We start from the raw sequence: 25,740 nt of genomic DNA, 5'->3' as shown, positions 1-25,740 counted from the left end.
CCACATCCCAAAACTAGCTTTTTTTTTCTCCTTATATTATACTTTGTACATATTTTTTTTTTTTTTTATTTCAACTGAACACACTTCAGAGGTTTGCAGCTAAAGAAAGTCACTGATGGTGTAGCGGTACACACGCCTGACTTTGGCGCGGGCAGCGTGGGATCGATTCCCGCTCAGTGATGGCGTCAATATCTACTCTGTGACTGACTGGCGACCAGTTCAGGGTGTAGTCTGCCTTTCCCCCCAAACCTCCAGCTCTGCGGTTACCCATGTGAGGATAAGCGGCGAGGGCAGGTGAATGAATCTAACTGGCAACGCAAAGAAAGAGGCGGGGAAGCTCGGTGACCGTGAATGTTTCAGCTGTCAATTTATTGGTGCCTTGGCCCACGCACGAGTTTGCTGAATTGTGGCTTATGATTTGCAAAAAAAAAAGCAAAAAGCATACTTCTGCAAACTTCTTTTTGTTCATTAACATGTTTGAGAGAGAACATTGCTAAATAATATCAAAGAGGCTCAATTGTGCAACAAACGCCGATCCATCGATTCGTTCAGGACACAAGAATCGTTTCTGCTTAGCGGGCAGAAATGCAGGAAACAAGCACAAGTCACAAATGAAGCCCCCGAATATGTAAAAAGCACCAAAACAAAAAATTAAAAACACACCTCCCTCCTTTGTTGTGTTCAGAAAACGTGTTTGGGGCAACATTTTGCTTCTGAAAAAAAAAATGGAAAAACCCCACCAATGAAACATGACCATGTTTCTTTTAAAAGCTATATATATATTTTTTTTAATTCTAAAAACAATACTACATTTTTGGGGGGGAAATCTCATTTTACCATAGGAAATTTCTTTAAAAAAATAATTTTGAAGAATAAACCAGTAAGTAGTAGATAAATTGATAAAATTATATTATGCGTTACACAACGTATTGTCTTTTTTTCTAAATTGTAATTCTAATACTATGAATACTAAATAATATTATTGACAATGAACATCAAATACCAGCATGTATTGAACTACTAGAAATATACGAGACGTGTCCCAGTCCTGAAAGAAATAATCGGCGATTGATTGTTTGGCAATAATCACAAATGAGACAAAGAGCATAATTAAACATCTAATGCATTTTAAATACAGTACATGGGCAATTTATATGCAGCCATTGAATTTAAAAGATGGAATTTTTTTAGTCTGAGTGACAAATGAAGGCATTATTGGAAAGCAGCAGAAAACTTCTCACTCCGCACTTTTGATTGTAATATTAAATATTTCTTCCTGTTGTACAATTTGTTGCATTGCCTAACAATCACTTGAATTAGATGCAAAGTTTGTTGCAAAATATTCATTCACAGAACACCCAAAAAAATGAATAAAACGTGAAACTTCCACTATCTACATAATTGCATATTGCTGCCACACCCCAAAAAATGTTATCATGTTATAACGTGATAGGTTTCATGTTATAATGTGATAAATTACACGTTATAATGTAGTTCATTTCACGTTGTAACATGAGACGTTTCACGTTATGTGTAATTAACCACATTGTAACGTGAAACATGCAGTAATGCCTCGGTTCTCGACCACAATCCATTCCAGAAAAGAGTGCGAGAAGTGATTTGTTCGAAAACCAAATCGATGTTTCCAATTACAATGAATGGAAAAAGAAACAACGCATTCCAAGCTTAAAAAAATTTGGCTTTTTAAAGCTTTTTTTTTTTTTAGGTTTTCCGGATAATAAACTGCATAGTAGAAGAAGCAGTTTAGATACTTTATATAATAAAATAATTTGAGAAATACATTTGCTTAGCATGTATGCTTTAGTAGGAGAGTACGCTAGGCCGGGAGTGGATCGCCGTATCTGGAGCGACTCGGCCCACGGCCTTGTAAACTTTATTTAAGTGCAGAATGACTTTAAACATGCAACTTGACCTCTTTGGAGCCATGATTGGGGGTTAATTTGGTGGTCCTCGACGAGAAGAAAAACAAAAGTCACTACCGGGACACGTCTGTGTACAGAGGGTGCGTTACACAGAATAACAAAAGTGCGCTCGTTGCGCCGAGCGTGTTATGTCATTTCCGGGTTTTTTTCGGCAGCGTGGGAATTCACAACAAAGCGCGTCGTGGGTCAGCTGGTCTGGCCGCGCGCAATATTTTATTTCTGGGTTTTGTCGGGGGCGTTTGAGTACCGATGTTCGTTCAAAAACAGAAGCAAAAAAATCTTGAAATTTTAGTTTGAAAACCGATTTGTTTGAAAACGGGGATGTTCGAGAACCGAGGCTTCACTGTATGGTATAACATGAAACATCACGTTATAACGACTTTTTTTTTTTTTTTTTTGGTGTGGCGGCAATACGCTTCCGTAACTATCAAATGATCGCTGCTATTGTGGGAAAACGTCCTTGGAGACAGAATGTTGTTCCACGTTGATCCTGCGAGGTATTCCTCAACAAATGATTTTTCATTTCCAAGGCACGACAACAAAGCGGCTGCGGAGTTTCGCATTTGTTTTTAATGCTCGATTGCCTCATTGCGGTAGAACAAAAAACAATACTTAAAGGGGATGCTGTGGTACTCTGATTTTTAGATGTTCCCCCAGCAAAACGTTGCAGAGAACTGCCACGAAGATGTTTTGATCTCGTGAAATATCCCCCGAAAAATATCACCGCGGGGCCATTGGGAAACAAAAGCAGTACTGCGCATGTCAAGAATTATACAATAATACAATACTCCAGATTACTCGCTTGACATTGGAGGTTCCACGGTAAGATCGTTTGGGTTAAATCGGTGGATTTTGTTTCCGTTTGAGCAGTCAGTTACATGATATGAAATCAAATACAGTATAAAGATGCGGGCCACCTTAAAGTATCAAAAACTCCAATTTTCGGTTGACACTGGAAGGAAAAGAAAAGGCTCGATGCCTGACAAAGACTAATTAACACGACGACCTTTGGATCAGGGTAAAAAATAGATAACAGTTTATGGGATTCTTGTTCCCAAGAAGCACAATAATCACTTTAAGAACCGCTGAAATTTATGACCAGTAGAGGGCAAACCCGACGTAGTCCTTCGCTTTCGTGTACCGGCAGCTACAGTACTTCACTTTTTACAGGGTGACTCAGATAACATCACGTCAGTCGGTTTTGTGCTTGGACTCGGCTGGTGGAAAACATTTGCGTCCTCGTCTGACGGGGACTCGTTCGTCTGCGGGCATGATGACAGTTTTTTTTTTTTTTAATGAAGAAACAACGCTATAGCTACCATGATGGGCGATACGCCGTAGCTACAAAAATAGAATTTCAACACTGTAATAGCACAGTCGGTTTCGGAATGCAACTTTTTATATTTTGCGTTTAGCGGAGTCGTCCGCCAACATAGACTACTCGTGAAAAAGTTACGGTTTAACGGGTGAACTTTCAAGATGAATCTAAAATGCACGAGAAGCAGTACCAGGTTAAATTAATTTGACGTCCTCTGAAGTTTGATGTGCACGTCCAACGTTTTGACGTTTCCGTACTTTTTGCGCCACTTAAACTGTACGATTCGCAACAGGTGTCCATCGATGAACGGACCAACGCGGTTCCCGGTTTAATATTTCTTCATCGTGCAGTACCTGAAAGCAGAATATCTTTTTGCGGGTCTCGCATGGTTGATGACAAATGGCGACGCCACAAAGAGGAAACAAAGTTGCAATCGGATGACGAATGAAGTGAAGCCAAAGCGTCGAACGTCTCAGTAATGCCCGATCATTTTTCAACCGCGTCCGCTCGAGGTTTTGCTCCCCGATGCCAACGTCGGACGGATGACCGTCAACTCTCGCCGTCTTAACTCGGACCAAAGAGAGGCTACATTCACCGGGTTAGGGTCTCGGACCGGGGACCGGTTCCGCGTGATCTACCGGAATTACGGGAATCCATTCGGGGGTCGCGGTCAGGCCACCAAGCCCAGCCTGGAGATCTTGGCAGAGAGGAAGGAGTGGACGATAAAGACGACGGGCTTGGGACACGAGTGCAGGTCCAGTTGCTGCGGGGAAGTGTAAAAAATGACATGAAAAGGTCAACATTTGCCATTGCAACAGTTTGAGATGTGGAAGAACAAAACGGTTTTGTTTTCTTTTTTAACAACGGGGGCATTTTTGGGTGGGGCCGTGACTCAGTTCCTTTAAGGAAGCTTCGACCTGTAAATTCCCTCTTAAAAGGCAGTTCGCCCGCTCCAATAAAACTCGAATGACGACGGCTATTTTCCGCTCAGCCGTGTCGCATTAATTATAATCTGCCTACGCAATTAAACAGGTCTGCTCATAAATTAAGTTGAAAATATGAATACGACACTTGCCAGCCTTGGAACGTACTGATTGATTGATTGATTGATTGAATGAATGAATGAATGAGTGAGTGAATAATCTGTTTGCGTATGTACCGTAATTTCCGGCCTACAAGCCGCGACATTTTTCACACACTTTCAACCCTGCGGTTTCTGCGGTGATGCGGCTAATTTGTGCATCTTTTCTAACGGCCGCAAGGGGGCACTCGAGCAGAAACGGTCAGAATGAGACCGGTGGAATATATGCGCCGAGGAAGTGACTTTTACCGGCCGGCCCTGTTAGCGCCGCGCTAGCGTGACACAAACATCCCAAACAATTCTGCTTGAAAACTTTCAAAAAAAAAATGAACGTACGGCAATGGCTCTTCAAGGATAAATCTACATTTATCGTTCTAAAATTGTCTAATAACAAATGTTTAGCATGTTTTTATGGAACACACTGATGGTAAACAGTTTTTTTTTCAGTGTTCCTTTAAAAAATTGGATAAGAAAGCATTCACGCAGCGATGATTTATTATGCATTTATGACAACCCGCAGGAGCCCCACACTTTTCTACATCGGAACATAATTGGGCCTGATTTGACTTCCTCAGGTAATCATTTTTATTTCATCAGCTCTTCGCACGACGACCGAACGCCGCACACCCGACGGCTGAGCACTCGCGCTATCGGTTTGCCTAATTACACGTTAGGGTTACCGTTTTGCATTTTGATGACCACATACAAAACTCGAAGCGCGGCGGACCCGATTTGCAGATCGCTATTTTGGTTCGGTTCGGTCCGAATGTCTCTGCGGGAAAGTTAAACAGTCAAGTGCGGGGACAAATTTCAAAACAGCGGTAAAAGTCAAGATGATGACGAGGAGGCTCGGCGGATTTGTCTTTCAAAAGTTGAGCTAATGAGCCATCAGCCAAATCCACAAGTGCCTCGGGACTTTTTAGGAAGCCGCGGTGACAACAAAATGTCTCCTCGTAGCCAACAGAGAGTTTTCACTTTCGCTTAAGCGACGGCGAGCGGAATCCCGAAAGCCAAGAAGGTCATTAACGGAGTCGCTTTTAGCGTTTCGCTCGTTCTCACCCCCTTAAAAAAAAATTTTTAGTCAGTCTTGGAATCGGAACCCGCATTAATATTCATAGTGTCATCAAATGTTGTCCGGGGGGGGGGGGGGGGGGGGGGGGGGTAATGGGATGAAAAGGTGACATTTTCCAAAGTGAGAATGGCAACATTTCATCAGGCGGCGGCCGTTGTGTTGTTGATTTTGCGAGTTTGACCGTAATTGGTGCCGACTGCTCGGAAAACGGACCAACCGCTTCCAACTCGTTAAAAGTCTTACGGCATGGGACTGACTACCCCCCTCCTTTCACTGCAGCTGATTTTTGATTTCAGGAGTTTTTCTGCGAGGATGGGCTGCAACTGACCTTTCCGACCTGTCAATCACTCGTACAATAATAGCCATTCAGATCGCCGCATTGTCTTGACACGCCCCTCTCGCCATATTGCAATGCTGGTTGTCAGTAGTGTGCGCTTGGAAAAGTTCACGTTACGAAGGAAATGGTCGTGCAATTCTGAGGAGCTTACAGGGGGCCCGCTTGATTCATTTTCCAAACCCTAAAAGACAGTTGACGAAGTGTCTACGATGGCTTAAGGCTACATTTTCGGGCCTGTATTTCGAATTTCTTTTGACCTCTAAAACCAACTCCATTAATTCCACAACAGATGACACTAATACAAATTACACGGAAATCGTTTTATTTACTTGTGTAAGGACAAGAAAAATACTCACAATCTCTCCTTCTTTTCCTCCAAAGTCCAGGAGGAGGATCCGAACGCCATCGTCGGACGACGTCCTCAGTTTTTCGTACGGGTAGGACAGGAGCACTCGTTTTTGGGTCGGGGTTTGCCACGGCCCCGGGTCCTGGCTCTCGCCGTCTCTGACTTTGGGTTCGGGCAACACGGAGAAGCCCCGCTCGTAGTGGATCACCAGCCGGCACTCTTGACCCAGGTAAAGACAACCTGCGAGATTTGTTGATTGCGTTCATTATTTGATTGGGATTGTTTGCGTTCAGTGTATTTGATGATCGGCAGAATAATGAATTCAGCAGTTCTTAAAGCTCCACTGTCATGAAATGCATCATTTTCGGTATGTTATCAATGAAGAAAAAAAAGGCAGCCGGAATGGACCCATCCATTTTTTTCCACCACAAAAAATGGTTTTGACTTTTTTTGCTTTTTCTAACTCCCGTCATGAAAATCCTCTCGAGGGATTTGTTTTCCAGAGGAAACAGGAAGTGACGTTAACAGCAGGAGCGCACTCAGGCAGGCTCGTGTGTTTACACGCTTTTTACCTGTTGGAAGGTAGCTCGTTGTTCCTTCGTATTAGCCAAAATGCCGCCTCGTTGTATTGCTAGATATTGTTCGAACACTTGGGAGGATGGATTAAATTGTCATACTTTTCCAAAAGACCCGGTTCTTCATGAAAAATGGATTGCACAAGTGGAAAGGACGAGAGCTTCGTGGGTTCCAAATGACAGGAAGGTGTGTATACAGCGACTAAAAAAAGTAAATAGTTTGCGGGGTGAGGGGGGGGGGGTGTAATCCTCTCAGAATGTAACAAAAGATCCGCGCATGTAAGTCAGGGGTGCTAAATGTGTCGATGTACCCGTCGGCGTGAGTTCTGCTTCGGACGACCTGGCTCATACATACTGTCTGGGAGTCTGTTGTTAGTTAGTTAGAAGTGATCCGCATATCATCTAAATATGGCTCGAAACGATAGGGTAATATTGCCCCGATCACTCCACTCGATTGTGAGGTGTTCTCTTCTTTAAAAAAGAGCTTCCGTGTTCCATTGCAAGTTCCCATTTTGCGCATGGATGACGTGCTCTCCGCTCATATTAATTTTTTCGTACAGACATTGAAGTGAATAACATATGTATTTTTCATGACAATATCTATTTTAGAATGTTTATAGGCATGACAGCAGAGCTTTAAATGGGCATGTTGCGGTGAGTTGAGGAGCTCAGCCGATCCCGAGACTTTTTTGAAAATGACATACAGTATTGTTCTGTCTTCCATCACACCTTATATAGATTAAAATGCGTTTATTATATGCGAGAGCTCATATAAAAATGGATGATCCCAGATACTGCCAGCCCTTCTGTTTGGATTTTTTATTTAATTTTTTTTAATGTAGCTTTGAGATAAAACTAATCCCCGGGGAACCGAAGAACAGCTTTTACCACGCGGTCAAGAAAAAGATCATTTTCCACCAGTGAAAAAGCCTCAAAAAATGAACAAAAGGAAGTTAATAATCCTTTCATACTGAAGAAATTTGGGATGGAAACCTGCGCCACATCCCGGTGGGCAACTTGAAAACATGACACAATGGAAACCTCAAAGACTTTAGATGAGAGTCATCATTTTCTTGAATATAAATATGTCTCTGAAAAGAAAAAAAACAAAAAACACTTCTAATGCTTCGTATACATCATATTTAATCCACAATTATGTATATAAAACAGAAGGACCCTAAATGAGGCGGGGTGAAAAAGTAACACTTTGAATACAAATGCACAGAAAATGAAACCCTGAAAAATGTCTGGCTTTGTTTTCCTTCGCGTTTTTATTCTTTCTCCAAGTTGTGTTTTTCTTGCGCCAACATTCGTCCCCGCACAAACAAGCCCAAAAGAGAAAATTATGCATAACGGCGGAGGCATATTTTGTTGCTTGTCCAAGTTGGGGTCCCCCCCCCCCCCCCCCCAAATCGTCACATTGACGCCCGCCGAAACGCGGCTCAAATTGCGAGCGGCTTCAGACGCGCGTCCCGGAATTGTGCCGCAAACTCCAAATTGCGCGTACGACCTCGGAGGCGTTTGACATTTTTGCCGTCGAACTGCCCCCGTGTGACCTTTTACCTGCAGCCGAAACCAAATCGTGTTACAAATCCATCCATCCGTCTGTTTTCTGTCCTACTTGCCCCCACAGAGAGATTCCAACCCTGGACCTCAGAACTGTGAGGCGTGTGTGTCAAACTCAAGGCCCGGGGGCCAGATCTGGCCCGCCGCATGATTCTTTGTGGCCCGCGAAGGCTTTTCATGTGTCTCAACTTCAATGATTTTTGTCAAAATATGTACCAAAATTTCAAATTGTCAGCTGGAGAAGAGAAATGCTGAGAGCTGGAAGCCAAAACTACGACCTCGGCTAACAGCCACTTATGAGCGGCGTCATTTATCATGCAGGCTCATCTCCATACTGTACGCACCATTCTTAGTTGCTATGTCACGTTTTTTTTTTTTGTTTTTGTTTTTTTTGCTGGGTATAAGCACCGTTGGGCAGCATTAATCTGTTGTGCCTTTTGGCTTGCTTCTTAAAGCGCCATTGTCATGAAATGCATGATTTTTAGTATGTTATTAATATCAATAAGAAAAAAAAGGCAGCCAGAATGGAGGAATCTGTTTTTTTTCCCCAGCACAAAACACGATTTTGCCGTGTATGGCTTTTTTGCTGACGTTGCTGACCAATATGGCGACCCCTTTGGATGTCGAATGAAACTTTCGCAACTTTGCGCATGGATGACGCGCTCTCCGCTCATATTTTTTTTTTCTTGTAGACTAATGTTACTTGTATTTTTCATGACAATATCTATTTTAGAATGTTTACGGGGATGACAGTGGAGTTTTAATTTGCGCACGGCGAGGCCGTACTTCAACGTCGCCTCTGCTCGGTCGCCACCCGGACTACAACATTTCAGTCTCATTATCTGAAAGTCTTCCCGTTTTTTTCTTTTTCCTCCTCTCTCGTGATATCATTTGCTGTCGTGAGCCGCACGTTCGGGCGAAGGAGGGCCACAGTGCCAGAGGAGAGTTATTATGTCGCCATTATTTACTGACAACATGAAAAGGACGTGTTTACACTCTGTGCGTGTACCACTGTTGCATATTCAAGTAGTCGCCCGTGTAAGTGTCTTTTGTTTCACTCAAATCTTTTTTTTTTTTTTTTTTGGTCCATTTTTGACAGTTAAATCTCACGTAGCGCAAAATCCCGTCCTCATCTGTTCGCGGCCTCGTTTGCGTCACATCATGTTTGAGCACAATTTGGAAATTCATGATTTTCCGTTTCGAGAGCAGCAGATGGTTGGTTGTCCTCCGCCGCACATTAAATTCATTTACACCGAATAATGTGGGCGAGAAAATGTTCAAATTTCATTTTACTGCATTACGCGTGTGACTTTGAATAAAAGTATTTTTAGGTATTTTGTTAAAATAACAAAAGCAGTTTGAAGTGGCATAAAAAAAAAATACGGGTTCACAATTATAATCACCACTTAATGTCAGAGCCAATCAGAGGCGTTTTGTGGGAAGTGGCAATTTGCATTTCATTATGATGGAAATATTACAGAGTCCAGTCCGCAGCGCAAAACTAAATCGGTCTCATCTTTTGTTAGTTAAGTCAAAGCGCGTGTGGACAATTCATCAGTTACTTGGATAATGTTCAGCAATTTTTAGTGGGGAATAAAAAAAATCTGCTCTGATGTTTCTACAGTTTTATTAAAGTTGTCAAACGGATGGATGGATAATACCATGCAATAAAAAGACAGTTTCGTGAAAAATGGTTTGCCTGTGCTGCATGTTCTTACACCGCGACACAAACCAGCTAAGTACGTTATCAGAACCTCGGTGCACACGTACACAGAACGCTCGATACATTTTTCGAGTGGAAATCTTACACATCTTCAGAACTTGCATTTTGTCACTTCTATGACGCATCACCAAACAAGTACTGTAATTTCCGGTCTGTAAGCGATATATATATATATTTTTTTTTTCCACACACTTTCAACCCTGTGGTAATTTGTGCATTTTTTTTTTTTAAGGGGGCACTCGAGTGGAAATGGTAAGAGTGAGACCGGTGGAATATATGTGCCGAGGAAGTGACTTTTACCGGTCTGGCCCTGTTAGCGCTGTGCTAGCTAGTTACTACCGTGTCTCAGTGATTTTTACCGGTGTGTTTTTTTTTTTTAAACGGCCCTGTTAGCGCGGCGCTAGCGTTACCGTGATGTCACTAGCATTAGTGTTAGCGCGGCGGCGGCGCTAGCATTAAACTCTCTGTGTACCGTCTTTCTTTGTAAATATCTCATGTTTCAATGTGGGCACTTGCGGCTTTTACACGGCTGCGGCGTATCTATGTATGTACCAAATGGTATTTCCTTTACAAATGTACTGGGTGAGGGTTATAAGCAGGTGCGCTCCGTTGTCCGGGATTTACGGTAACTTTGGATTTACTTGGTCTTTCTATACTGCTGTGAACTTCTTTTTACGCTTGAATGAACGCTGCTGTCGAGCAGGACCCGAACGGTGAACGGTTTTATGACTCTGAAACATCCGCAACTTTCGAAAGTGTTTGTACTGGTTCGGGTCGCGGGGTTGCGTGTGTTTGTGTTTATGTTATGATAACAAGCTCCAGACACGTGCTTTTTAACAACAGCGGAAGGAATTTGAAATATATTATAAATGTTTTTTTGTATTATCTTTAACAGGCAGCGTAAAGACCAATACATAAAAAATGTGCGCGTCTTGCGTCAGGTGCACTCGGGTCTATTAATCTTGCTTCCCCTCCTCGACGAGAGACCGCAAAACAATGTAAGCTCACGAAGAAGGGAAGTGAAAACCCCAAAGGAGTTTTACAAGATCGTTTGGGTAACACGGCGACAATTTTGCAAGGCAAACGTCTTCCTGGTCGCGGCGACAGCCGAGGAGCTCGTCGTGATTACGGATTAAAAGTAAAACTCGAGTCATCGACCTCAGAACTTTGATGTGGAGGGCGAGGACGTTTCGTGCCAGAAAAATTTTAAAAAGACATTTTTTTTCTGCTAGCGTCTACATTCTTTTCTTTTCTGTTTTTTTCTGACGGTGGGTAAAGGGCAAGAGAAAATGCGATAGTGAAGAGTGAAGTGACATTTGAGATAAAAAGAGGCTCTGATATGAAACGCCGAGCATAACAGTGTGAGCTGGCCGTTAAAATGGGGGAAAATTTAAGTTTTGCTGTCATTGTTTGAGCTTGAAAATGACATTAACTGTACGTTACGCTCCGATGATTTTAGAACACCGCCGCGCTGGACTTGAGGCGTCGCAGCAGGTAAATTATGGTAATTTTTTTTTAACTTTCACTCTCAGTCAAAACACATTTCGAAAAGCTTTTTTTTTTTTTTTTTAATTCCCACCTTTCTCAGAGAAAGCAAGTTTCAGATGACATCGGCTTTCTGTTCAACCCGGCCGCTGATTTCATTTCAATTCTATTTTGCAAAATGACCAGCAGCGTTCGCTTTTCCGTGATGCTTGTGAAGGCAACGTTTGCCAACCTTGAAGCAAGGTCTCTCTCTCTCTCTCCTCCTCTCCTCTCTCTCTCTCTCTCTCTCTTCTCTCTCTCTCTCTCTCCTCTCCTCTCTCTCTCTCTCTCCTCTCTCTCTCTCTCTCTCTCTCTCTCTCTCTCTCTCTCTTGCCAAATTTATTTACTTACACAAATCCAATTCACAATAAGAAATAAAAAGTATTAATTGCAGTAATTATACAAGCTGAAGACAAAATGCCTGAATAAGAATCTTTTTAAATTTAAATCCCGCTTGAAATTCGTCACGCTCTTGGACCAACTTTCGGCAAAAATCCAATATTTAATAAACACTCCTTTTCAACACTTTTCTTCTCATTGCTTGGGCCAACTTCAGACTTTGTGCGTTGAAGCGTTAAACCCCCGAATTCAAACTTTTATGAGCATAAATAATATATATTAGCATAAATATAAGCGTGTAAATGTGTGCGTGTGTGTGTACCGAGTCATGAAATATGAATAGAACATTAGAAACAATCACATTGATGAAAATGATATTTAACAAATGTTTTAAATGAGTTTCACGTTTTGAATTGAACTTTTCTACTACTTTGGTCAGATGCGCTAATCCATTTTAGCAAAGCAACTTTTAACAAGAACGGAATTCCAATTTGTTTATTTTGCCCTGGAGGGACGTTCGTCCGCATTGTGTTAAGCACCAAGTTTAATTTGGATCTGGCTAAGCAGTCACTTTTTGTGAACTCCTTCATGAACATCCACCACTTTTCCTAGCCGCTTATCCTCAAAGGGGTCGCGGAGAGTGCTGGAGCCTATCCTAGCAGAAGGCGGGGTACACCCTGAATTGGTTGGCAGCCAATCGCAAGGCACATGAAGACAGACAACAGCCGCGCTCACAATCACACCTCGTGGCAATTTAAAGTTGCATGTTTTTGGGGTGTGGGAGGAAACCAGAGTGCTCGGAGAAAACCCACGCAGCCACAGGGAGAACATGCAAACTCCACACAGGCAGGTCCGGGATTGAACCCAGGACCCCAAAACTGTGAGGCCAACGCTTTCCAGCTGATCTACCGTCACACCTTTTCCACCACGACTGTTGCTATAATGTAACCAAGCGATTGTGACTGGCCACGCCAATTATCACGTATGAGTTTTGGATTTCAATGCGAAACCGGAAAGTCAGCCTCAATCATGTAGGGCAGGAGCGCGTCACCAAAGTATGTATTTACCATAATTAATGAGTCATGTTTATTACGGTCATTTCCGGCCTATAAACCGCAACGCTTTCAACCCTGCGGCTTATGCGGTGATCCGGCTAATTGGTGCCTTTTTTATAACGGCCGCAAGGGGCACTCAAACGGAAAAGGTAAGAGTGACACTGGTGGAATGTATGTGCCAAGGAAGTGACTTTTTTTTAACCGGCCCTGTTAGCACTGCGCTAGTGTCTTGCTTCTGTGTTATTGCCGTGATTTTTACCGGTACGTTTTTTTTTAACCAGCCCTGTTAGCGCTGTGCTAGCGTTAGCGCCGGGCTAGCGTGTTGCTGCTGTGTTACTGCGGCGTCTCACTGATTTTTACCGGTCTGTTTTTTTTTTGGGATGGTGCTAGTTCGTTAGCTAAAGTATTAAAACTTTGAAAACTCTTTCTGTGTACCGTCTTTGTAAAGATCTCATGTTTCAATGTGGGCACTTGCAGCTATTAGACAGGTGCGGCTTATGTATGTACCAAATATTATTTCCTTTCCAAATGTACTGGGTGAGGCTTATAATTAGGTGCGCGCTGTAGGCCGGAAATTACGGTATTTACATTTTGGGGTAAATAACACAGGAATGCTTCTTAGCTGTTTTTTCTGCAGTTTTTTCCCCACACATGAAAAAAGGTCATCTGCGATTTTCGTTGATGTTTGCTGCCACTGTCCTTGTGCGAAGTAATCAAAATGAATCGAAGCAGTAAAAATAAATAAATAAAATCACTTTACTCCTTTTGTCTAGACAGACTTTAGTCATGAAGCTAAACAAGATTAAGAAATGTGACATTTACCCGAAACCAAGTGCGACGTACACAATATAGTTGCGGGAATTCCCCTTCCGGCGTTCAATTTTGCCGAGCGCAGACGTGACCGAACGCTCTCCTGTTGGACGCGGAAAAGCTCGTTTGCGACAAATGATGCAAACTGTCAAAGAGGACGGGAAGCAGACTTGGCGGCCGCTTCCGAGGGGCTCTGAAGTGAAACTTGGCAGCGCGTGGTGAGTCGGGGCTCCCGGGTGGGGGGGGGGGTCGCCCGTGGGAGACGAGCGGTTCCCAGGACATTTTGTGCAGCGAGAGAAAAGGGAGGCAGAGCGAAGGGGGTTCTGTCGGAATTCCCTTGACAGTCAGTGCACAATTACAAAGAGAAAAATGCCGTTCCCCTCTACAAATAGCTCGTAAACATCTTCCATATGGCTCCCTTCTACCTTCTGTGGATGTTTGTGTTGACATTCTGCTTCGTGGGCTCGCGTTAAGAATTTATTCCAGGCTGGCAGCGCTTCGGGCTTAGGCCTTTGCATACCTTCGCCTTCTCATTTCCGCCGCAGCGTGTCCGAACACATCTGAGGACGCGTCGCAGGATCTAGCGCAGTGACCTGTGCCGCTTGTTTTTATTCCGTCCTCGTACGTCTACCTCGGACGCTTCTCTGTTTACCGAGGTTGCGAGTTTAACGTGACATCTGTTTTAAGCAGTCTTTTTTTTTTCCTGTATGCGGCGATCCGTCGCTGGATAGTTGTATTTAAAACACAAGGCCCAGTCTGAGTTTTATGAAATATATGCACAAATACCACCAAATTGGTTAGTAGTAAGAAATGCAAGTAAAGCGCAACGTTTAGCTTGATTTTCTACAACTGCTGTCATTGAAAACATAGCCATTAATTATGGGTTCCCATAATACTTTTTGCACGTTTTAAGATGGTGACCCTGAAGGTGGCAAATCATATTGCATTTATACAACTTGTGAACTCATTAAAAAAAAAAATCATTTATTTTAGCCAATTATAGAAGGGACAAGTAGAAGATGAAAACACTCACAAGGAGGAGATGTTAGCGCATGTAAAATGGCCAAATGGAGCTGAAATCAGAGTTCCTGATGTCACTCACTAAGCCACGCCCCCTTATACTGGTCGCAGAACAACTTAAAACTTTTTGAGTCAAAGTATTTCTGTGTAATCACGTGACGCAGTTGTACTCACTCGTACTGACTTCTTTGATCATCTCGGCTGCGGCGTGGCAGCCGTTGACGATTTGTCGCGTCCACAGGGCCAAATCCTTGCTGGTCTCGGCCCGGAAAAGGTAGGTCTCGATTCCGAGGCGGGTGCCGGTGCGGGTGGCAAAAAAGAGCTCGGTGCCCGACCAAGGGGAACCCGCGTCGGGCCCGGACTGCACCAAACTGGAGGGAGGCAAAAACACGCATTGAATAAATGTGCAGTGGAATCTGCAAAACTTGTTCGTTGTCATTAAAATCCAAATTTTTACGTGTGTGCATTTCTGATAGGCCCAAATTGTCTCCATCACAAAGGCTTTTTCAGGAAATGTTTGAAGTTACAAGTCATGACTGTCCACACTTCTTTTTTCCCTTACAAACAGGTCTCGAAGGTGTCACTGAGTCTGCCCTGGCAGTTTTTTATATAAGCCGTGATAAAGCAAGTCAAAAAAAAGGGGAAGCTTCATAAAAAGGCGGCATTGTCATCATTGGTCACATCCATTCATGTGAAGACGCTTCGATCTTATGAGCCCGATAACGCTTTTCTGAAACCAGAAAAGATGCGTCACTCCCATTCCGTACCTACCAAAATAAACGCTGAGCTGAATATTAAAAAATGTGCCGTTTGATAAAACAGAGATGAACCCGGGATGGTTTTAATAACATTGTTGGGGCAACTCTTCGAAACACAAACACCTTTGGGGCGTTCCGACTTTGGACGGTATGATGAATCATTCACTGCGAAAACACAAAATCTTACCAGTGGATTCATAACATTTCTGGTGAAAACATTTTACTGTCCAGTACTTTTTAATGTCAGTTTTGCTTTTCCCTCCCCCCCTTAATCAACAAGACAAAAAGACGTTTTAAGATCTTCTTTTTGTATTTTGGAATCACATCAAGTCAATTCATTCATTATTCCCAATTTATTTTAGGGACAAAAATGTGTGTTATCTTCAGTAAAAATCAAATAATATTCTTAAAATGGGAAAAATTTTGTATCTTACTGAAAATGGAGGCAAAAAAAGTGCAGGAGGAAATGCGATCATTGTGAGATTTTTGCAGCGTCGATCCAAAAAATTCACCGACGCACGTTTGGAGTGCGCCAGTGAACGTGAAGACGAACCCACCGCGTCGCCAGGAGAGGAAACGCGTGCGCCGGACTCTGCCAGGCCTCCTTGCTTCGCGGCAGGCTGTCATAAAGCAGCAGGTCCTTGTCCGTCACCAGCACCAGGACGGGCTTCCAGCACTGCTTCTCGCTCTCGCTTTGCTGCACAAAAACAAGAAGCGCAACCCGCTTGAGAGCGTTGATCTCCGACGACCTCCAATCGCTAACCCACAGCGAATCGGGATTTTTGGAAAATAATCAATTAATCAAAACGCGAAGAGATGGAAAGGAATACATTGTTTGCACAGCTCGCTGGCCATCCTTGGGTAAACTATCCATTCGTCCACGTTATGCTTTCAATATCATATACAGTACCAGACTTCAGACTTATATGGCTTACGGACGGGCTGTGAGTTGAGCATCTGTAAGCGCTATAGAAAAATGTTCGAGACCACTTTTTTTCAAACTAATACCAGTAAGAATATTCACATTTGATACACAATAACGGAAGATTGACTAACCCTTGAAAAGTACCATATACCTTAAAGTGAGCTCAGGATTGTGAGGATAAGATGCTCACAGTACGAAAATGAAATCATTCCAATTATCAATAATATTTTTTGGTATTTATAGTCAAACTTCTCGAGACAGTTCAGATCCCACTTAAAATAAAACTCACCAAAAAAAAAAATTCCAAAAATAATTATCAGTTTTCACTTGTTTCAAGTTATTTTTTACTTGAATAGGTTGTAAGAAAAAAAACTGCCAGTGGATTAAATTGCTTTGAACTTATTTCAGGTATAATTAGTAGAACTCTAAAAAAAATGTTTTGTTTTTTCACAATGGGTCACATCTTTATTATTTTTAACTAGAAATCAGACCTTTTTTTTTTTTTTTGCCCAACCCTTTTAGTCCATCTTCGGTTGACCCCCCACGGTGAAAACAATATCACAATTCATTTATTCCGTGGCCTGAAAATTGTTTTGAAACATCGGAGAGGTTATTTCAAATGTTTGTGCAGACCTCCTCCAAACCCAATGTGCATTTTTTTTTTTTTTTTTTTTTTACACATCAATGAAGTTGCAAAGTAATGAAAATGTTTCTTAGCAAAGTCGCTCAAGCGCGAACTCCCTACAAACAAAGTAGTAATAATAACGTCTCTGGAATACATCAAATGTGTAACGATGTTAAATCCAGACTTAATGCGTTTTATTTTCCTCTTCTTTCCCAACTCAATAAGCAGACGTGAATGCCGGAGGAATGCGGACCGTTCGGGTTGTGCGATAGAAATGCTAATTTCTTCCTGCCGCTGATGCATCGCTACGTGATTGCAACATTTGCTTCCTCGCGTGAGCCCCATCTTCTAAACGACAACACCCCCTCACCCCCGCCGCCTTCCCTCCAGAACCCACATAGTTAATCCTTTGTATTCGGAACTTATATTTGCCGCACGCCGCTTGGCATTTTACGTTCATAAGTGTTGTCATTATGAGACGAGCCGCAGCCCGGCTATGGAATCCTAAGCCACTCTTTGATGCGTTGTCACAGCCAATCGCGTCGCGCGATTTTACATATCAAGAGTCACCTTTTGAACATAATGAGAAATTGTCATTGAGGAGCAACAATAATGGTTACAATTTGATGATAAAAATTGGCAGTCGTGGACTGAAGTTGGCACTCATGAAGGTGGTTTTCATGTGATTCGAAGTTTGCAATAATTTGACGTGGGTGTTTGTGCAGGGTGGGGGCGGGGGGGGGTCTTTGTTGCATCCCTTTGTCACTTTCTCAGATTAACTTTAACGATCAATATGATCCAACTCAACCCGATGACTTTGCAAAGTGAGGCCACATTCGGCAAACCAAGGACAGTTGGTGCCTTGACTTGATCAAATCAATATTTCCCGTTAAAATCTAGACTTTACAATGATCTGATCGGAAATGGACGATAATCGGAATTTTTTTGCTCATCGGTTTTGAAGTCATAATTCCACGATCCGATCAATGACGTCATGAACTGATCCATTCCGGACCATCCCCCCAAAAAAAAAAAAAAAAAACTACGATGCTTTTGTAACATATTTGTTAAGGATAAGGAAACACTATTGTATAAAAACACAAAAGAGTAATCAAACTTGTAATGGTAATAACTACTGTAATTTCCGGCCTACAGAGCGCACCTGATTATAAGCCTCAGCCAGTACATTTGGAAAGGAAATACCATTTGGTACATAAATAAGCCGCACCTGTGTAAAAGCCGCATATGCACCCACTGAAACACAAAATATTTACAAAGACGGTACACAGAAAGAGTTTTAATACCTTGGCCTATCTTAGTAGGTAGGTTAAAAAAAACGAAAAAAAACATACCGGTAAAAAATGTTAAAAAATAAACAGCTGCGGCAGCTACACAGTAGCAACGCGGTAGCACAGCACTAACAGGGCTGGTTAAAAAAAAAAAAAAAAAATCACTGAGACACGCCAGTAACACAGCAGCAACACGCTAGTGCTGCGCTAACAGGGCCGGTTAAAAAAAAAAAAAACATACTGGTAAAAATCACTGGGACACGGCAGTAACACAGCAGAAACAAGCTAGTGTGGCGCTAATGCTAGCGCAACACTAACAGGGCTGGTAAAAAAAATAACTAAATTCCTCAGCACATATATTCCACTGGTCTCTTACCTTTTCAGCTAGAAGGCCCCCTTCCGGTCGTTAGAAAAAAAAAAAACGCACAAATCAGCCGCATCAACGCAATAAATCGCAGGGTTGAAAGTGTGTGAAAAAAAGTGGCGGCTTATAGGCCGGAAAAAACACCAACACATACAGTAGTGCACATGGGCACAGAATGTCATATGTAAAGTACAACCAAAAAAAAAAAAAAAGTACAAAAATACTCCAGACAACATCACAACAACCAAGTCAGACACGCACGTTGTCCTTACCTTCCCTGCCAGCCATCCCAGGTGTCGAATCTCTTTGCTGCCCGCGAGGCCGGACCCGGTCGCGTGACGAATCACCTCGGCGAGTGCCCGCTGCCACGAGATGACACGCTCAGTCAGAAAGTCCGCATCCGGGTCACACGTCACCTACGGGACGTGATTCTGCTGCGCGAGTGCGAGACGGACCTGCGTCAGCGCGGATGTGACGGCGTGCACGGCGGCGAACCACGTGAGGGCGCACAGCTGGTCCGGAAAGCGCAGGACCACCGTGTGTTTGGCGTCGGGGGAGTGCAGCTCCACTTGTCTGGGGGAGACAATTTCAGCACAAGCGTTTGCTACAGGATTCGCCATTCTTCATTTTTGGCTAGAAGCTGCAGAACAATCAAATGTTCTCGTCTTATGTTTCGGTCCTGACTTCTATGATCCGGTTAAAAAAAATGCAACACGGTCGCCGTACTTTAAAGCCTCCGCGGGGCATTTCGAACAAACGGCCTCCGTAAACGTGCATGTTTGGAGCGATTCTGTCTCCATTGTGTGCTCAGTGAATGTGAATTTAAAAAAATAAATAAAAAAGGATTCTGTCGAAAGGCTTCACGGTGCACCACGTAACACGTTGCCGTTTGAGTTTGTTAAAATCAGTCTTGTTTAATCCTGTGGAAGGAATCGTCTTAAACGGGGGGTGGAAGCATCGGAGGAGAAAAGTATTTTTGTACAGATAAGTGATGATTAATGCCAGCATAATATACAGCCCGTAGCTAAAAAAACAAAATGAGACATGGTAAATGTGAAGCAAAACGATATGGATTTTTCCGTGAAAGTGAGGAAACCTGATTATATCCCACCCCTAGCTATTCCACTGTACATCTACCAATAAACACCCTGCCAGGAAAGGAAATAAATCAAAAATACACATCGTGAAGCCGTTGCGCTCGAAGCAGCGACGACACGTGGGCAGCAAACACGGAGGAAACCTTCAGTTTACGCAGTACGAACGCAACCGCATTCTTTATCTGGCCTGTGTACCACCAACTATGTCAAAAGTCAATAGTCGTCTGTTCACGTGCTCCCGTGGGTGGCGGAGTGAAACGGCCACGTGCGGTTTGCGCAAACAGGCTTTCTTTCTTTTCGCCGTTCTCTGCACACACACACACCTGACACGGGAGACCTGGAAAAAACTCGAGTCCTCTCAAAGTAGGGCTGGGCACATCGAATAACTCCGCGTAGTCGACTTGTAAAAATAGGTCGGCGGAGTATATCTGCCTCAAAGTTTTGATCTGTGAAAGGTGACGTGATTAATTGGAGGCCCAGCAGAGCAGCGACGACAGGAGCACATCTTGTGTTGCCGTCCTTATCCGACTAGCCACCGTTGCTTGGGCAAAAGATAACAAGACTGGTGTGATGGTTTGAGCGCTCCCCCGTGCTGAAAGGTCTCCTTGTGATTAAACCGCGTGCAGGGGAACTCTGGGTACGTGCCAGACGCTTACTGGGAAATCCCCGGGTCTCATAGTTCTCCTTCTTCTACATAGAGGTAACTAACATACGTTTTCTCATAACGTCATCCATAACCATAAAAATTCTTCTTGTTCTTTCAGCTTGTCCCGTTAGGGGTCGCCACAGCGTGTCATCTTTTTCCATCTAAGCCTATCTCGTGCATCCTCCTCTCTCACACCCACTGTCCTCATGTCTTCCCTCACAACATCCATCAACCTTTTCTTTGGTCTTCCTCTCTCTCGCTCGCTCTTTTGCCTGGCAGCTCCATCCTCAGCACCCTTCCACCAACATACTCGCTCTCTCACCTCTGAACATGTCCAAACCATCTAAGTCTGCTCTGTCTAACCTTGTCACCAAAACATCCAACTTTGGCCGTCCCTCTAATGAGCTCATTTCTAATCCTATCCAACCGGCTCACTCGTCACCATCATCATTTCTGCCACCTGAAATTCTGCTTCCTGTTGATTCTTCTGTGCCACCGTCTCTTATCCGTACATCATGGCCGGCCTCACCACTGTTTTATAAACTTTGCCCTTCATCGTGTCGGAGACTCTTCTATGACATGGCACACCAGACACCTTCCGCCAACTGTTCCACCCCGCTTGGACCCGTTTCTTCACTTCCTTACCACACTCACAATTGCTCTGTATTGTTGACCCCAAGTATTTATTTCTTTAGTATCTAACATAACCTTAAAGCAAAAGTTGACAAATGATACACACATATATGTACGTTAAGTTGTGTTCGTCTTTCTGTGACGTCCACAGCGAACATGAACACTTGGTGACAAGATGTCAAATGGCACTTGTTGAAGAAGCGTGGATGGGGATGTTTTAGACTGGCCGGAAGTTTACAAAATCCACACGCATGTGCGTTAATCACAAGGGGACTTTTCAGCACCGGGAGCGCTCAGACCGTCAAACCGGCATTGAAATAGTTACAAAAATAACCGGTCCACCTGAAACTTTGGACTGCTATGAGGAAAATGTGTCTCTCCTTGTTTATTCAACATTGCCCTGTGTACCGAACAAATACCGGCCTCGGTACACGAGATTACAAGTTGGGATATTGACCCTGAATTCTTGTACAAGCGACAAAGCGCAGAAATGGAGAATAGCGCCGACCCGGTGAATGTTCAACTACAGTTACGCTCTCAAATTGGGACCCAAGTTAAATGAGCTTTGGCAAAGTGCAGTTAAAAGTGCCATCAAGCTTTCGGCGGGCTGTGACAGCGGACGTCACGTTTGGCTGATTTAGAAAAATGTCCTATCTGATTGTATTAAACATTCCGGGTCATTTCATTTTAGTCCGTTGCTATCAATTTATGAAAGCCGAACAGTCTGAGCTGGAATATTATGAGAATGCACACGTAGCGTGAAAACTACGGCAGCTGAAGCCTGAGTGAAGAGTGGCTGGAGAGGTTGAGCGAAATTAGCCAAAATGGATGAAGGACTGGAAACAATGTCAGCCTCTTAAGAGAAGAACATTGATTGCAGAAATCTTATCACAAGTAGACAACGTTTCTTTATTAAAAAGTAAAACTAAAACTGTCAAAACGTCGCCTGAAGGGTCACCTTTTCGTTTTTTAAATGTGTTTATTGTCCTGTGGTACACTGGTCCTTAGTCCTCTATTTTTGATGTGATTGCACGCATCCGTCAAAACCGTAAAATCCAAGGAGGTTTCAAATATTTTTTTTTTTAAATGTATTTTTGGAGTGTGAATACAGATGTAACTGAAGACAAACAACAGACCCCCGCCGCTGTTATAAGTATTTGCGCGCACTTCCTAACATTACCGGCAATTTATCGCCGCTCCACTTCAAACTTAGACGCTCGGTGTCTAAAAAACAAGTTGGGGGAAGAAAAGCGACAGCGGTCTCCGAAGGACAACAGAAACGTTTATCTTGTTCCTCCCCGCCGCATAGTTGAGTTTACAATGAGGCCGCTGGGGAATGGAAAACATGAAAAACCCAAACCATTTTTTCATGTCGTCGGGCATGAAATAAACTATTAAGTATGTGGAAAAATTGCTTGGAAACCAATTTCCTATAGCTTTTGCTGCCCACGTGCAAGAGCATTGTAGTAGATTACCTCCCCCCACTTGAGCAGTGTGGTGTCCCCAACTTGATCATACCTAAAATGTTGCCTTGCAACAATACAGTGAAGAAAATAAGTATTTGAACACCCTGCTATATTGCAAGTTCTCCCGGTTAGAAATTATGAAATTCTCATCGTAGGTGCATATCCACTGTGAGAAAGATCATCTAAAACCAAAAATTCAGAAATCACAATGTATGATTTTTTTTTTCACGATTTATTTGTGTGATACGGCTGCAAATAAGTATGAGAACACCTTGTCTATCAGGTAGAATTCTGATCAGATCTGGTCTGGACCAAAATTGAACTTTTTGTTCATAATTCCACGAACCGTGTTTGGAGGAAGACGAATGATGAGTTCCTTCCCAAGAATACCATCCCTACTGTGAAGTATGGGGTGGTAGCATCATGCGTTGGTGGTATTTTTCTGCAAATGAAACAGGACGACTGCATTGTATTAAGGAGAGGATGACCGCGGCCATGTATTTTCGTCCTCTTTCCCTCAGTCAGAGCATTCAAGATAGGTCGTGGCTGGGTCTTTAAAAATGACAATGATCCGAAGCACACAGCCAGGAAAACCAAGGTGTGGCTCCGTAAAAAGCATATCAAGGTTCTGGTATGGCCTAGCCAGTCTCCAGACCTAAACCCGATAGAAACTCCGTGTTTCTCACCGACATCCCAGAAAACTGTCTGATCTAGAGAAGAATCTGTGTGGAGGAGTGGCCCAAAATCCCTCCTGCAGTGTGTGCAAACCTGGTGAACAACTACAGGAAATATTTGACCTCTTTCATTGCAAACAAAGGCGACTGTACCAAATATTAACATTGTTTTTCTCAGGTGTTCAAATACTTATTTGCAGCTGTATCACACAAATAAATAGTTAAAAAAAAAAAAAAAAAAAAAAATCACACATTGTGATTTCTGGATTTTTCTTTATAGAGGATCTCTCTCACAGTGGACACGCACCTATGATGAAAATGTCAGACCCCTCCATGATTTCTAAGTGGGAGAACTTGCAATATGTGTGCAGGGTGTTCAAATACATATTTTCTTCACTGTAAAGCAAAAAAAAATCTAGCATGTCTCCCGTTTATTCAGCTAAATTGCCAAAACTTTGCAACCCCCGTCTTGACTTTTCTATTTTGAAAGCAGTGAAATTGGACCTGGGACACCAAATACTGGGTCCCCTTCACAGTAGACGAGCGTCACAAGATTGAGCCACAGCAGCAGATAATTATCACGTGAATGTGTGGATGACATGAGGAGGAAAAGGTGCAAAGAGCAGAACGGGCGTGTTAGTCAGCTACCTGTTGTCTGGGTCCGCTGCCGTCATGGCTCGGGTTACGTAACACATCTGAAGCGGGAGGCGTCTCCTGTCGCCCTGCAGGGACAGGGAGGCCCGAGCGGGGGGGCTGCCGGCCCGCGGGGGCGACGACGGCGACGGGGCGGGAGTGCCGCCCAAGCGCGGCGACTCGGGCGGGGGGGTTTCCCATCCGATCTCGGACACAGGTGAACCCTTTTGGACGTACGGCGTGGCCTCTCGCATGTACTTGACTGGACACGGAAGAAAGAAAATTTAGACACAAACACAAAGCTGCCACTCGACTACATGAAACTCCTTCAAAGGGGGCAACCACCACCGTTTCATTGGCACGTGAACGCGGATTTGATGATCAAAGTTGGAAAATCGGTAAACGAAATGGCTGCTTTGTTAATCAATGACCATTACGTCTTGAATTCTGTATTTGATGCCGTCTGGTCCCTTTTCGGCGCAACAAATACACATCCTTACAGTATTTACTGATTTGGTTAGAGAAACCTTCCCTGCATTGTTCATTTTAACCTCCACTTACCGTAATTTCCGGCTTATACCGCGACTTTTTTCCCCCGCACATTTTCAACCCTGCGGTTTGTGCGGTGATGCAGCTAATTTGTGCATTTTTTTCTAACAGCCGCAAGGGGGCACTTGAGCAGAAAAGGTAGGAGTGAGACCGGTGGAATATATGTGCCGAGGAAGAGACTTTTACCGGTCTGGCCCTGTTAGCGCTGCGCTAGTCTGTTACTGCCGTGTCTCAGTGATTTTTACCTGTTTTTTTTTTTTTTTTTTTTAACCGACCCTGTTAGCGCAACAGCACTAGAGTTAAACTCTATGTTTTATCGTCTTTCTTTGTAAATATCTTGTGTTTCAATGTGGGCACTTGCGGCTTTTACACAGCTGCGGTGTATGTATGTATCAAATGGCATTTCCTTTACAAATGTACTGGCTGAGGCTTATAACCAGGTGGGCTCTGTAGGCCGGGAATTACGGTATTTGCATTTTTTTTTTCTTCAATATAGAGTATATACGTTTGGACAATTCATTCCAGTGGCCCTGGTTGATGCTTTTTCTCAGTTTCCAAACGATTGATGCCCGGCCACTCCATCCAATGCTAACTGAGACTCGTACAGTACAAAATTGGAGGACTCGAACTTTGCCGCCACATTTTGCAGCGTGTTCTCCGGCGAGGTGCTTGATCCGTCCACCGCGTCCCACGTTGTGAATCCTCGGTCTGCTTGTTATTTCGAACAGACATATTTCAGTGTACACACTGTGTCTAATTGGCAGATGGCCGTCGGCATTTGGGATTCAGCGTACAAGGTATTGTCAAGGGAGACGTGGTGAAACGGTAACAAGCCTACCCGCCAACCTGCCGACGACACGAATGGAACTGTGGCTTTATGCGACTGTCCTCAATGGCCTCCCAAAGACGGCGTTTGCACAAGAGGAATAACCCGCTGAGTCACACCAGCTATGTCAGATTAAAGAGCCAAAGAAGGCCTGATGATTTGTTCTGGCATATGCTGACAAAAAAAAAAAAAACAAGCGACGAGGGTACATGATAAGAGCGCAAGTAATCTGCCGCAGCTGGGATGTGACAACCGTGTTTGGAAATCAAGCATTTTTAAGAAGATCTTCAAAAAGAGCTGATGTCATCTCAAAGTGTGGCTACAAATAGAGCCTTAAATTTCCTTCATTGGGGAAAACGGTTACACCGCGCATGTGACGGGCGGGCGTGTGCATATTCCCACGGGTTCCGTTGCTGTCAAAGCGCCAACTCTGCACCAGACTCCGTAATTGGCAGCCAGTGAGAAGAAAATACAGTGGAAACTCACATTTCAAAACTCATTATCCAATTCAGATCCATTTTATTTAGACTCGCCGTCATTAAAACT

At 43.5% G+C, this 25,740-nt stretch overlaps 1 protein-coding gene across 1 annotated transcript in view; it reads right to left on the bottom strand.

Moving 5' to 3' along the window:
• Nucleotides 1–342: 342 nt before the first annotated feature.
• The window catches only part of sntb1 (syntrophin, basic 1), a 34,421-nt gene continuing 9,023 nt past the window's right edge, over nucleotides 343–25,740 (bottom strand). The window contains exons 2-8 of the mRNA XM_061818691.1: nucleotides 23,835–24,081; nucleotides 19,126–19,243; nucleotides 18,943–19,032; nucleotides 16,025–16,164; nucleotides 14,884–15,080; nucleotides 6,108–6,337; nucleotides 343–4,024 (exon numbers count right to left, since the gene is read on the bottom strand). Coding sequence (XP_061674675.1) covers nucleotides 3,932–4,024; nucleotides 6,108–6,337; nucleotides 14,884–15,080; nucleotides 16,025–16,164; nucleotides 18,943–19,032; nucleotides 19,126–19,243; nucleotides 23,835–24,081 — 1,115 coding nt within the window. The 3' untranslated portion in view covers nucleotides 343–3,931. The remainder of the gene's footprint in view (nucleotides 4,025–6,107; nucleotides 6,338–14,883; nucleotides 15,081–16,024; nucleotides 16,165–18,942; nucleotides 19,033–19,125; nucleotides 19,244–23,834; nucleotides 24,082–25,740) is intronic.

The sequence above is a fragment of the Syngnathoides biaculeatus genome, chromosome 5 (genome assembly GCF_019802595.1).
Source record: "Syngnathoides biaculeatus isolate LvHL_M chromosome 5, ASM1980259v1, whole genome shotgun sequence".
NCBI classification, from domain to species: Eukaryota; Metazoa; Chordata; class Actinopteri; order Syngnathiformes; family Syngnathidae; genus Syngnathoides; species Syngnathoides biaculeatus.
Note: the sequence above shows the minus strand (reverse complement) of the source record. Positions and strands in the feature narration are given on the sequence as shown.